The sequence below is a fragment of the Wyeomyia smithii genome, chromosome 2 (genome assembly GCF_029784165.1).
Source record: "Wyeomyia smithii strain HCP4-BCI-WySm-NY-G18 chromosome 2, ASM2978416v1, whole genome shotgun sequence".
NCBI classification, from domain to species: domain Eukaryota; kingdom Metazoa; phylum Arthropoda; class Insecta; order Diptera; family Culicidae; genus Wyeomyia; species Wyeomyia smithii.
In genome coordinates, this window is record NC_073695.1 from 141,824,549 (window position 1) to 141,838,216 (window position 13,668).

A 13,668-nucleotide genomic window follows, 5' to 3' on the forward strand; every position below is an offset into this window, starting at 1 on the left:
TCGATTTCCAAAGTAGAATCAGTGCGGATGTTTTAATTCCCTGCACTTACAGGGACTCATCGTGCTTATCACAAGTCCCTGGCAAAGCTAAGTCTTTGGATTTTATGGTGTCAGAAGTGGGATGTAACCACTCTCTGAAGTTAATCTCAGTTCACATAACATTTATTTGACACGGCACAATACAAATTAATGTTTTACGGAGCCAATTACGTTTATTATCAGTTGTTCAACAATTAGTTATTTCAGTTATTCAATCAACAATCAGTTATTTAATCAATTGTTATTATGTGTGCGCGTTGAGTGTTCTGTGTTTGAATAATAGTGATCAGTGGTTTCTTAACGAACAAACAAATAAAAAAATTATAAACTGAGTGACATTCCTAAGTGACAAAAAGATGACGCAGCTAATTTGGTGAGTACTTTGAACGTTTTAGTTTTGCTTGGCTTGAATTTATCACTAGCAGCCTTCTTGTCCGTGGCATGTTAGAGAAATCTTACGCGCGAACATTCCGACGAGTGTTTGTTGGCATATTTCGTAGAATTATTCCACGCAGCGCGGTACCAGCGCCGCGAGCGAAGGTGTTATTTTTCACCAACGGTAGCGGTGAATAAACTAAACCAACAAAACACCCGCCGTACGGCAAGTGCAAGTGTACCTACGTTTATGCAGTGTCAGCTGTTGTAACGTTGTACGGCCGTGAATGTTTTTCATGATTTTCAGATTATTTATGAAACATTTGAAACACTAATATTAAATTATTTTATTAAAACCGCACGGCAGATTCAATTTTTCTTGGTTTTTGGTTTGCTAACAGCGGTTGGCCAGCGGCAGCGGTATTGATTTTTCGGCAGTTTTCATCATCATCACATCACCGTAGCCGTAGTGATAATTTTTTTTTTTTTTTTAAGGGGGGATTTGTTAGTAGCTTAAGTATTTATGATAAATATAAGTAAATAATGAGTATGTGTGTCCAATCACAAATGGTGACTTCTCAACACTGTTAGAAATTTGTAATTTTAATTGTTAGGATTTGTTTGCTTTCGCAATTAGGACTTATAATCGGCAGTTTTCATTTTTTTTTCATGATTGTTCAGTCAATTACATTTAGCAGCTTGCTTTTAAAAAACTAATTGCTTGCATTTAATACTAACCCTTTTTTTTGACATTATATTATACTGCTTTTTTTTTAATAAAACGACACCGCTTGCAGTTAGTGTCGAATCTTATAAACCGTACTAATAGCACAGCGGCAAGCCCGGACCATCCGTAAGCGACCCGCTAAAATATCACAGATAGGCGCGAATACTAACACAAATCTAAATAACCGATAAATCAAATTAAACAAAAACCTGAATATTGAGGAAAAAATTTTAAATTCTAGATGCATTTTGTTTTTCTTTCTTAATTTTTTTCAGGATACCAGAACGTTTGTTCGAATGTTATTTCGCTTTCATATGCATTTTCTTTTAATTGCACGGATACAATATCATTTTGAGTGGGTTTCCGCTCGTTCGAGTGTATTGAACTTCGTGCATATTGGTGAATCAAGTCCGCAAGGCAAAAGGGGATAGGAAATTTTCCCGAGTGATTTTGTTTCATCTTCTTTTTTTTTACAATAACAACTATAATAGCAAACAGATGCGCTATTAACCATAACATTATTAATGACCGACCGAGTGATTCAATTGCGCGGACGTGAGATTAGGTTTACTGAACCGGCATTTGACGCCGTGCGTAGGAACCGATTTTACAAAGGATCGCAAAGGAGATCAAATTCAGTCACTGATACTGATTTTCTCACCCTGAATCAATCACGGATTCAAAGAACCGTACCGTCAGCTTTCATTAACGCAGAATTAAGAGCACCAAGTTCGGTAAGCAGTTCACGCACCAACCAAGTGCTATCGTCAACACGATTTGGCGAGACAGAGGAGGCAGAGATCTATAGAGAACAGCAAAGATTAATTTACGTAAGAAATAGTTTAGGAAATTTTGACAGCGGGTCAGATAGCAGTGACGAGGACCCAAACGAGACAGCAGCTCAGGAACAATTACAAGTACTAAAACAAAACTTTCTAGAAGCGAGTCGAGAATTTGAGGAGACACTTAGAAAACTCAAATTTGGCGAAAACATCCCAGACGATATGGCTTATGAATTTCCAAAAGCCGATGCATTGCAATGCATCCCCGAATTTAATGGGTCTAAGGACGAGCTAGAGGCGTTCCTCTACCACGTTCAACATTTCGCAGACGAGATTCCCGAGAATGAACCTCAGACTGCATTAATATATGTAGTTTTATTAAAATTAAAAGGCAAGGCTGCAGCAGCATTGCCACGAATTAGGGCAGTAACCTGGCCAGCAGTCAAGCGAAATCTGATAAAAGAATTCGGGACTGTGCAGGCGATAGAAGTTGTGATAAAGCAAATTGAGACGTTACGACAGGAGCCAAACAAAGAATTTAACTCATACAAAAGACGCGCTTCAGATATAAAAGAATTATTAGATGTATATGAAGACGGTGGAGGTAACTCCGCCATGGAAAAAAGTCTCCGATTGCACTTCATAGGAGGTTTAAGAAATAATCACTTGAAACAGATGGCCCGTGGCAAGCGAAATTTGAGCTTGGATGGACTTATGGAATTTTTAGAAGAACAGTGCGAGGAATGTGAGCAGCTCGCTGACATAGAAAACAGAATGCGTGGTCTCGATTTACTCGAGCGGCAGCAAGGCGCGCAAGGAAGACGGTGGCAATCTAGCCCGCCGAACAATAACGCTCGCCAAAGAGAAAATTCGAATGGTAATAGACCTTATCAAAACAATTTCAATAGCCAGAACAAAAACAATCAACGGCGAGACAATAATTTTCGCCGCGAAGATTATCAAGGGGCTAATTACGCAACAAATGCTCGCGATAACGGTGGGCGACAAAATTTTGAAAATAATGAGCGTTCTTGGAGACAAAATTCAGAAAATTATCCAGGACCGCCACCGGCAAATAGAAATAACAGAAATCAAAATAGAGACAGCCCGAGGTATGACAATTACGACCAAAATAATCAGAGAAACAACAACTATTCTCGAGACAATCGAAGACAAAATAATGGGTGGAACCGCAACACACGCGGGTCGCCACCGTGGAACGGGATAGTTAACAATCGCGCGTCACAGGCTTGGCGATACGAGCCAGGGTACGCATCAAATCGGGAACATAATAATAGCAACAATGTGAATGGTCCCAGAGCAGGAACATCTGGTAGCAATAATTACCATACTAACAGTCACGGCTACAATGGCGGTTATAATCAGTCAGGCCAATATTATAATCAACATCATCAACCAAAAAACTAAATAGTGGGGGCCTCGTCAGCAATGCAAACCGAGCGCCCCAAAGAGCATTAGGAATAAGTAATTTTAATAAGATTGACACCGGACTACAAAGTCATGGTATCATGGATTCATTCGCGAAAGAATATTTTAATGATGATTTTGCAGAAATATGCGAGAATGTTGACTGGCGGAGATGTACCAATGAACCCAGCAACATAGAAATTTCCGACTGGGAGACAGTGTGTAACCACATACGAGACAATAGTGTCTGTGTGGTTAAACGAATTTATTTTGATGTCAGCCAACACCTTATGATTACATTGCTGGTACGGCAAAATGTGCAGCAAACATTAAATTTTATCCTAGATACGGGCGCATGTGCGAATATGTTAAGTGCACATGTAGTAAGACGATTCAATGTATCAATTAACACGCGAAACACTAATACTTTTGAGGGTATCGGACGTGAAGTCGTAAAGACTTTAGGAACCGTCATCCTAGATTTAATCGTCGGAGATTTTCTAATCCCGACCGAATTTCACATATTAAATGATTTGCCATCTGACGGAATAATCGGCGTTGAATTTTTGAAGAAGCATACCCTACAAGTAGGAAATAATTTCGATTACATCGTTTTCAAAAAGTATGGAAATACAGGTCCAGACGATATGAGCCCATGGAGCGTGCCAAAGGAAGAAGTCCTTAGCCGGCATGTTTATTTAGCAGCTCGAAATAGGGTGCTAGTACAAAATGAATTGCGAGACATTTTCACTATAGACGGAGAGAAATCAATTGAATCAAACGACATGAGTTGTGAAGAGCACCTCACCCGCCGTGACGAAATACCAGAAGACAATGTATTAAATTCAGAGAACATACTAATGCGCGAAGTAAACCTAGACTCAAGGCTCGATTGTGACCTATTGGAGCACAAGTTGACACCGGAGTCAAGAGGCATGGAACGTATCAGAAAATTACGACAGGTGTTAGACTTAGCCCATTTATCTGACTCAGAATTCGAAATAATCAAAACAATTGTGGAAAATTATGCAGATGTTTTCTTTTTTGAGGGCGACAGGCTAACTATTACTGACGCCGCGACACATAGGATTGAAACTTCATCTGAGATTCCAATTAATAAGCGGCAATACCGATTTTCTGAGGCTACGAAAGTGCACATAAATAAAGAAATCGAAGAAATGAAGGCGCAAGGCATCAGTGCGTCTTGAACTGTCCTACAGATCAGACGTTTTTTCGGTTGCTTGTGGACTGGTCTTTGACTGCCTATAGCTTCAAAGTTTGTGTTTTGTCAGTGTGTCTTTTAAAGACTACCTGAAAGTTATTTCCCATCAGTCTTTCTCAAGACTACCTACTTTTGAATTTAACATTTGTTTTAACTTTTTTCGTATCACCTGAAATGGCTGGACGGAAAAAGAAACCTCGCATCGCTGCGGGGAGGAAAAGAGAGGCATCTCTTTCTGACACATCGAGTGTCTGTAGTGACAATCCTTTTGATATTTTGCCTGAGCAAGAAGCTGGTGAAATGGAAGTTACCAATAATGAAACCATACAAAATATAAAATCTTTAAAAAAGGAGAAAGTTCCACCTATTGTGGTAACTATTTCTTCTGAATTTAATATATTCAAAAAGGAACTTTCAACGTTTGTTTCTGACGTTAAAGTTACCTATCAAATTGGCCGTAGAGGTGAATGCCGCTTATTAGCCGACTCAGTAAAGGGTCGTGATCGTCTTGTTCAGTATTTAACTGACAAGATGTACAAATTTTTTACATATGACACCAAGAACGCCAAGCCGTTCAAGGTTGTCTTGAAAGGTCTCACCAACGATCAAACCGTTGATGAGATCAAACTTACTTTAACAGAATTACTTGGCATAGCCCCTACCCAAGTAATTCTAATGAAACAAAAATCACGAGGCGAAAACAGTCAGAGAACTGGAATTTCCCTTGTTAATTATTTAATTCATTTTAACCGCAATGAGGTTAACAACTTAAAATTTTTTGAAAAAGCACATGCTTTGTATAATGTGCGTGTAAAGTGGGAAACTTATAGGAAGTATGGCGGAGGTGAAAAGCATATCACCCAATGCCGTACTTGCCAACGTTATGGCCATGGTTCCAAATTCTGTAACATGGACCAAAAATGTCTTAATTGTGGAGACTCTTCTCACAAAAAGGACACATGTCCTGTGAAAGAGAGTAAAAATTTTCGCTGTGCGAATTGTAACGGCAACCATATGTCAAATTTTTATCAATGCCCAGTCCGTTTAGCAATTGTTAAGGCAAGGCAAGGTAAACAAAATTCAATTTCTCAATTAAAACCAACTTCAAAACAAAATTCTCCAAGCGTACCAGTGACGCATAGTTTACCTACTCCTTTGCATACCCGTTTAACTTATGCACAGGTTACAGGTAGTTCGAACATTATACCGCCTAGTGTTGGTAGTTCGAAAATGACCGTTAATATGGGTAAGCAAAACACGCTAGAAAATAATTGTACACCTATTACCCCAGCTAATATTGCTGCCGAAAATATTTTTTCTAATGTCAACTGCCTGGGGCCTATTACGGCAGGTAAACTTTCTTTTTTGCAACAGGCAATGTTCGATCTTATGAACGCCATGTTGCAGGCAAAATCAATGTTTGAAGCCATTCAAATAGGCACAAATTTTACTATTAAAATTGTTTCTAATTTAAAATTTAGCAATGATTTTAAATAAAACAATTAAAATATTAAATTGGAATGCTCGCTCATTGAAGGCCAATGAGAATGAGCTTTTTAATTTTTTAACAGTAAATAATTGTCATATTGCAATTATTACTGGAACATTTTTGAAACCTAACATAAAATTAAAATATGATCCCAATTACGTGGTTCATAGATATGATAGGATTCAGGGTTCCGGCGGTGGAGTTGCAATTGTTATTCATCGCCGAATCAAACATCGTGCTCTTCCCCATCTTGAGACGAAAGTTATTGAAACTTTGGGAATTGAAGTTCAAACTGAACTTGGGATTTTATTTATTGCCGCAGCATATTTACCATTTCAATGCACACGCGAGCTCAAAAATTATTTTAAAGGTGATTTACAAAAGCTCACCAGAAATCGTTCGAAATTTTTCATAATCGGCGATTTTAACGCTAAACATCGTTCATGGAATAATTCTCAAAGTAATTCCAATGGCAAAATTTTATTCAATGATTGTTCTTCAGGATACTATTCTATTTTGTCTCCGAATAGTCCTACATGCTTTTCTTCTGTAAGAAACCCTTCAACAATTGATTTGGTGCTGACAGATCAAAGTCATGTATGTAGTGATTTGATCACACATGCTGACTTTGATTCTGACCATCTTCCAATAACTTTTTCTTTATCACATGAATCAGTTTTAAACCCTATGAGCTCTGTTTTTAATTATAACAAAGCTAATTGGGAAAGATACAAAAATTATATTGAGAGAAATTTCAATAATGAGCTTGATTTGCAAAACGAAGTGAATATTGATTCCGCTTTGGAAGCATTAAAATGTGCAATTGTTGATGCCAGGAATTATTCTGTTCCAAAGGCTCAAGTGAAATTTGATTCACCAATAATTGACGAAAATCTTCAACTTCTAATTCGTTTGAAAAATGTCCGCAGACGTCAATATCAACGTTCTCGTGACCCTGTTTTTAAAACTATTTATAAAGATTTACAGAAAGAGATTAAACATAGATTTACTCTTCTGAGAAATCAAAATTTTGAGACTAAAGTTGAAAAATTGAAACCATATTCAAAACCATTTTGGAAGCTGTCGAAGATTCTTAAGAAACCTTCAAAGCCTATTCCAGTTTTAAAAGATGGTGAACGTTTTCTTGTATCCAATGAACAAAAGGCTCAAAGACTTGCTCAGCAGTTTGAGAGTGTTCATAACTCAAATTTGAATTTTGTGAGTCCAATTGAAAATGAAGTCACACGTCAATTTGATTTAATTTCTTCCCAGAATTTTTTACCTGCAGAAATAATTGAAACTAACTTGAATGAGATTAAATCAATTATTTAAAATTTCAAAAATATGAAGGCACCTGGTGACGATGGAATCTTTAATATACTAATCAAACATCTCCCTGAGAGCACAATGGATTTTTTAGTGAAAATTTTCAATTGCTGCTTCAAAATTGCATATTTTCCCAAATTATGGAAAAATGCAAAAATTACTCCCATTTTAAAACCGGATAAGAACCCAGCTGAAGTTTCAAGTTATCGACCAATCAGTTTGCTTTCTTCAATAAGTAAACTGTTTGAGAGAGTTATTCTTAACAGAATGATGTCACACATCAACGAAAATTCAATTTTTGCAAATGAACAGTTTGGATTTCGCCATGGGCATTCCACAACTCATCAATTGCTCAGAGTTACTAATATGATACGAGCTAACAAATCTGAAGGTTATTCCACTGGAGCTGCTCTTTTAGACATAGAAAAAGCATTCGACAGTGTTTGGCATAAAGGTTTGATTGCGAAATTGCAAACTTTTAATTTTCCAATTTTCCTAATCAAAATTTTAAAAAATTATCTTACTGATCGAACTCTGCAGGTTGTCTATCAGAATTCAAAATCTGATAGATTTCCTGTCAGAGCAGGTGTGCCTCAAGGTTCAGTCTTGGGTCCAGTCCTGTACAACATATTCACTTCAGATCTTCCTGATTTGCCTCCAGGATGCACAAAGTCATTGTTCTGCGATGACACAAGCATTTCCGTAAAAGAAAAAAGTCTTCGTGTCATATGCAGTCGATTGCAGAAAAGTTTAGATATTTTTTCTTCCTACTTGCAAAAGTGGAAAATCTCTCCCAATGCTTCTAAAACTCAAATGATAATTTTTCCGCATAAGCCTAGGGCTTCTTTCCTCAAGCCAAACAATAATCACGTTGTCAAGATGAATGGGGTTATTTTAAGTTGGTCCGACAAGGTTAAGTACTTGGGACTAATTTATGATAAAAAACTTATTTTCAAAGAGCACATTGAGAGTATACAAGCCAAGTGCATCAAATATACGAGATGTTTATATCCTCTCATTAACAGGAATTCTAAACTTTGTTTAAAGAACAAACTTTTGATTTACAAACAAATTTTTAAACCAGCAATGCTTTATGCTGTACCGATCTGGTCAAGTTGCTGTTCAACAAGGAAGAAAACGCTCCAAAGGATTCAGAATAAAATTCTGAAAATGATTTTGAAGCGTCCTCCTTGGTTTGGTACACTCGAATTACATAGACTTACTGGTGTTGAACCATTAGAAGCTATGTCAAATAAAATTGTTAACAATTTTCGACAAAAATCGTTGCAATCCTCAATTGCTACGATAAGCTCTCTTTATAGCCAATAAGTTAGCAATTAAGTTAGTTGTAAGTTTACTTCCCCTTTTCTGACAAGTAGGTTTAAATCCCTACGAATGATAAGTCCTAATTGCGAAAGCAAACAAATCCTAACAATTAAAATTACAAATTTCTAACAGTGTTGAGCAGTCACCATTTGTGATTGGACACACATACTCATTATTTACTAATATTTATCATAAATACTTAAGCTACTAACAAATCCCCCCTTAAAAAAAAAAAAAAAAAAAAAAAGCAAGGCATAATAAAACCTAGCACAAGTCCTTGGAATGCACCGGTACTATGCGTACCAAAAAAACCAGATGCCCACGGCAACAAAAGGTATCGCATCGTGGTTGATTTTAGAGCTTTGAATGAGGTGACTAAACCTTTTGTATATCCGATACCGCTTATCAACGAGATATTGGATAATGTGGGGAAAGCGAAATATTTTTCTTCCATCGATTTAAAATCGGGCTTTTATCAAGTCCCAATAGACCGCCGTGATGCGGCAAAAACGGCTTTTTCTACGCCAAAAGGCCATTTTGAATTTACGCGAATGCCAATGGGGTTGCAGAACAGTCCTTCAACTTTTCAAAAGCTAATGAATACTGTTTTGTTTGAGATCGGGGATGTAAAAGCATTTGTCTACCTCGATGATATTATAGTTTTTGGCGACACAATCGCCGATCACAATGTTAATCTGCGTAAGATGCTGCAAGCATTGCGTAAACATAATTTTAAAATTGAACCATCGAAATGCCAATTTCTAAAGAGAGAAATAGAATATTTGGGTCATGTCATTAATGAAAACGGCATTAAGCCCACAAATGCAAATATACAGGCCATACAAAGCCTTAAGCCGCCCACTAACGTAAAAGGTATAAGATCGTTCTTGGGCACAGTAAATTTTTACGGTAAATTTATCCCTAACATCGCGGAAAAACGCAAACCGCTCAATGATTTGTTGAAGAAAGACGCTAAATTTGTGTGGGGAAAGGAATGCCATGAAGCGTTTGAATTCCTTAGAAACGCGCTGATAACAGAGCCTGTTTTAGTCCGGTCAGATTATAAGACACTTTTGTTATTACGACGGACGCTAGCAATTATGCTATTGGTGCCGTCTTGTCGAATGAAAAATTCATGCACCGGCCGATCGCATTCGCGAGTCGGGCACTTGTAGGTGCAGAAACAAGGTATCATATAATAGAAAAGGAACTACTGGCAATTGTATGGGCTGTAGAATATTTCAGACACTACATTTTTGGTCAAAAGTTTATCGTTTACACGGATCATCGACCTCTTATAGCGATTTGGAGGCTTAAAGAGACGTCTCCAACGCTAACAAGACTGAGACTGAAGCTGCAAGGTTTAGAATGCAGCATCAGATATAAACAAGGAAGTGAGAATATAGTCGCGATTTTTATCAAGACTGTCTGACGGGACATGTCAGGGGCAAGAAAGTGCACCCCGGAGGCAAATAGCTATGATTACGCGTCAACAGAAGCGCCTATTAGAACAGCAAAAAACCGCATTAGATGATTTGAATGGCACAATTAAAGATTTGGGTGCTATAGACATTGCAGATGTCGTAGAAGATGAGGATAAGCAACGGCTCGTTGACATTTCATATGAGGATTTTTCACAGGCATTATCAAATGACCTGATACCAAGCGAGACAGTGGAAGTCTCGAAAAGAATATTGAACGAGAGAAATATCGAAGCTCGTATCGTCATTTTAAACAGTCGGACAGCATACAGGGAACTTAAGACACTGTATCAGCTATCACATGGACTGAACGAATATGTAAAAGATGGGATACTGAATTTAAAAAATAAGAATGTAGGCGGCTTCATTTTAGACGGTAGTGGAAATTCATTAATTGACTGCCGAAAATTCTTTTCATTATTTTTGGAAAGTTTCAATAAAAGCCCCACGGCCGTGAAAGCTGCCAGGGTTATTCATTTAATTTCTTTTAGAAAAATAAAACAACAAGAGATTCTCCGAATGATTCAATTTCTGGCAAGTAAGCTAGAAAAGGAAATTATTTTATACAATGCTGATAGCGAGCGTACACTAGTAGCGCCGGATCAGGTAGAAACGATTTTGACAGAATTTCACGACGCGCCTTTAGGAGGACATATTGGAGCACGGCGTATGCGCCAAAGAATTGGCACATTATTTATTTGGCCTAATATGAGGCGCGATATTGAGAATTATGTCCGGTAGTGCGACTCCTGCCAAAAGAATAAAATTTGCAGAGCAAACAAGATTCCGATGCAGATCACTACGACTGCGTCAGAGCCATTTGAAAAATTATATATGGATATCGTGGTGTTACCCGAATCCGATAATGGAAACCGATATGGTCTAGTCATGCAAGATGACTTGACTAGATACTTAGTTGTTGCACCAATGCAAAATCAAGAGAGCTATACAGTAGCGGAAACTTTTGTCAAAAATTATATATGTAAATTTGGTGCGCCGTTAGAACTAGTTACAGACAACGGCACAAATTTTGTAAGCGCACTAATGAAAGACGTGTGTAAAATTTTGAAGATTAAAAAGATTACAACTAGTCCGTACCACCCACAGGCTAATTTAGTAGAAAGATCAAATCGCGAACTGAAAACATATTTAAGACAGTTTGTCGGCGGAAAGCCTAACACATGGGATCAATTTCTCCCATTTTTTATGTTCGAGTATAGCACAACCATGAATTCATCCACGGGCTATACTCCATTCCACCTATTATATGGACGTGCGGCACGCATACCGACCTCCATATACAAACGAAAAAACCTAGATGACATTAACTACAAAACGTATGCTGAAGAGATGGGAAAGATCTTTTATGACCTGCATGCGAATGCGAAGGCCAATTTAATCAAAAGTGAAGAAGGTCGCAAGCTAATCTACGACAAGACTTCCAACGACTTCAAACCTATGTGGGGAGATCTTGTGTTAGTAAAACATGTTTCGACTGGTCCAGGTCAAAAGCTCCAAAATATGTGGAGAGGACCTTATGAAGTGGTCGAAATTCCAAGCGAAATGACCACAGTAATAAAAAACGGCAATCGCCTGGAGAAAGTTCATAATAACCGATTAAAGCGTTACTATGACTAAATTCACGAATTTGCATTTGTATTTTTTTTAGAGAAATAACAGCCGACTATAGATTTGACAACATGTTTTGTCGGACGACATGAGTTTAAAAAAAACGCACCACAGCGTGATACGATATACAGTAAATAAACGACGCCGACAGAAGTTTGAAAAGAAAAAAACGACTTAACTCTATAAGAACGATTTTCAAAAAAAAAGAGATAATAATTTTATAAAGAATTATTTTATAGATTTTTTTTATGTAAAGAATAAATTGTAGCGAAGTATAATCATTAATTTTAAATAGAACAAGATAAGCAGAAGCGAGCGCAATTTAATTTGCCTCCCTGGGGGCGCCATACAATTCAGCGGCAAACCCGCTGGCAAGTGAAAAGTTGCAATATCATCATGCGCGGGCCCGTGAACAGACGTTGCAAAATAATATTAATTCTTAGTCGGTCAAACATGCATATCGAGTTGAAGTTACTCGAGATGCAACATTGAATTTATTTACATCGTTTAGGATTAGATTCCATTAGAGTTCATTGCCGAGAACAAAACAAAGACAGAAATTTGATGCGCACACGCAAGCGATGAGCGCCTATCAGCAGAGTATCATAGGGCGCTCGACACTATTTTTTTTTATTGCAAGCGCAAACGCGCATAATCAACTCATATGACGTTGACCAAGGAATTTTGTCAACGATGTAGAAAGTGGACGAATCGACTGACTTAAATGTGACAATGATGACAATTACATTAATCGTAAAGAAAATTCTCTTTTAACAAATTTTCAATAGAAAAAAAAATCCAACCGTCAAGACGAATTTAATTGAATTCCATATTTAATTAAAAAGAGGTTCTTAACTATCGGTGACAGTTGTAATATGAATCAATTTTTGTCACCCGGGAGCGCCACAAAAATCTGCAACAAACCCGCTGGCAAGCATGAAAATAAAAATCACCACGATCGAAGAAACGACGAAAATAAAAGAACACGTAGCCGCGCTGCAACGGTCGCGAATACTAAAGGATTTTTTCTTTCTTGTCCATTTACACAGAAGAAAACGAATTTAAACAAAAAAAAAAGGGAGTCACCATTTTATTCGAAACTTTCTGCACACATGATTTTCTTGTAAACACTAGCGGCGATATAGTGTTTGCCGCACTTCAAAAAGAGACCCCCCCTCCACAGCAATGATGTCGCTTATCCAGTTTCGGAATAAGAAGCGCCATACATGGCGCAAACCACGAGGCGGCTCACGCAGGTTGGTTATTCGAACCTCCCAACCTAGGAGGATGTCCAGGAACTGGAGTTCCTCGCGTGTCACGGGACCGGACACTCCCGTCAGAGCCCACCGCCGGAGGCTCCAATGATGAATTTCCGTAAGGAACGGGCGAAAACCGAGATACCCCGAAAAGAGGTATCTCACCAGCCGCCCGAGAAATCCGATGGTGGCCGTCATGCCCGATTGATCAGTTGGGGTGTTTGGCTCCGAAATCCACTCCTCCGGAAAGCGGTAGAAATACGGCTGCATCCGCAGCCACTCCGAGATCGGCAGGAGCGGTTGTGGGATAGGGCGAATGAGCTCCACGGCATAAACCGTGGGCTCAACATACTCCGGACGGTCTTCATCCAGTTCCGGTTCTCGTTCCCACATCCCCCAAGGTTGCCACTCTTCGTCGGCGAGCGGTTCTTCTTCAAATACACCAAAGCGATCCACTAAGGGAGCCGGTCGCACGGGAAATTCGGGACGCACACGCGCCGGCAGACCATCTTCGATTACCGGAATGCACATGATTGTTGAAACACAAGAAATCTTTCCTATAAAGAAGAAAAAACAACAGTAATTAAA

At 38.4% G+C, this 13,668-nt stretch overlaps 2 protein-coding genes across 4 annotated transcripts in view; one reads left to right on the forward strand and one right to left on the reverse strand.

Moving 5' to 3' along the window:
• LOC129722961 (coiled-coil domain-containing protein AGAP005037-like) overlaps nucleotides 1-13,668 on the reverse strand; it is a 1,195,377-nt gene that overhangs the window by 131,402 nt on the left and 1,050,307 nt on the right. The gene's annotated exons all lie outside the window — the stretch shown is intronic.
• On the forward strand, nucleotides 2,146-3,351 carry LOC129719995 (GATA zinc finger domain-containing protein 14-like). Its single transcript, XM_055671405.1, has one exon. The coding sequence runs from the start codon at nucleotides 2,146-2,148 to the stop codon at nucleotides 3,349-3,351; it is 1,206 nt and encodes a 401-aa protein (XP_055527380.1).

Excerpts from the sequence above, each read along its gene's own strand:
- LOC129719995 (XM_055671405.1), top strand. The coding sequence starts at position 2,146 with ATGGCTTATGAATTTCCAAAAGCCGATGCATTGCAATGCATCCCCGAA.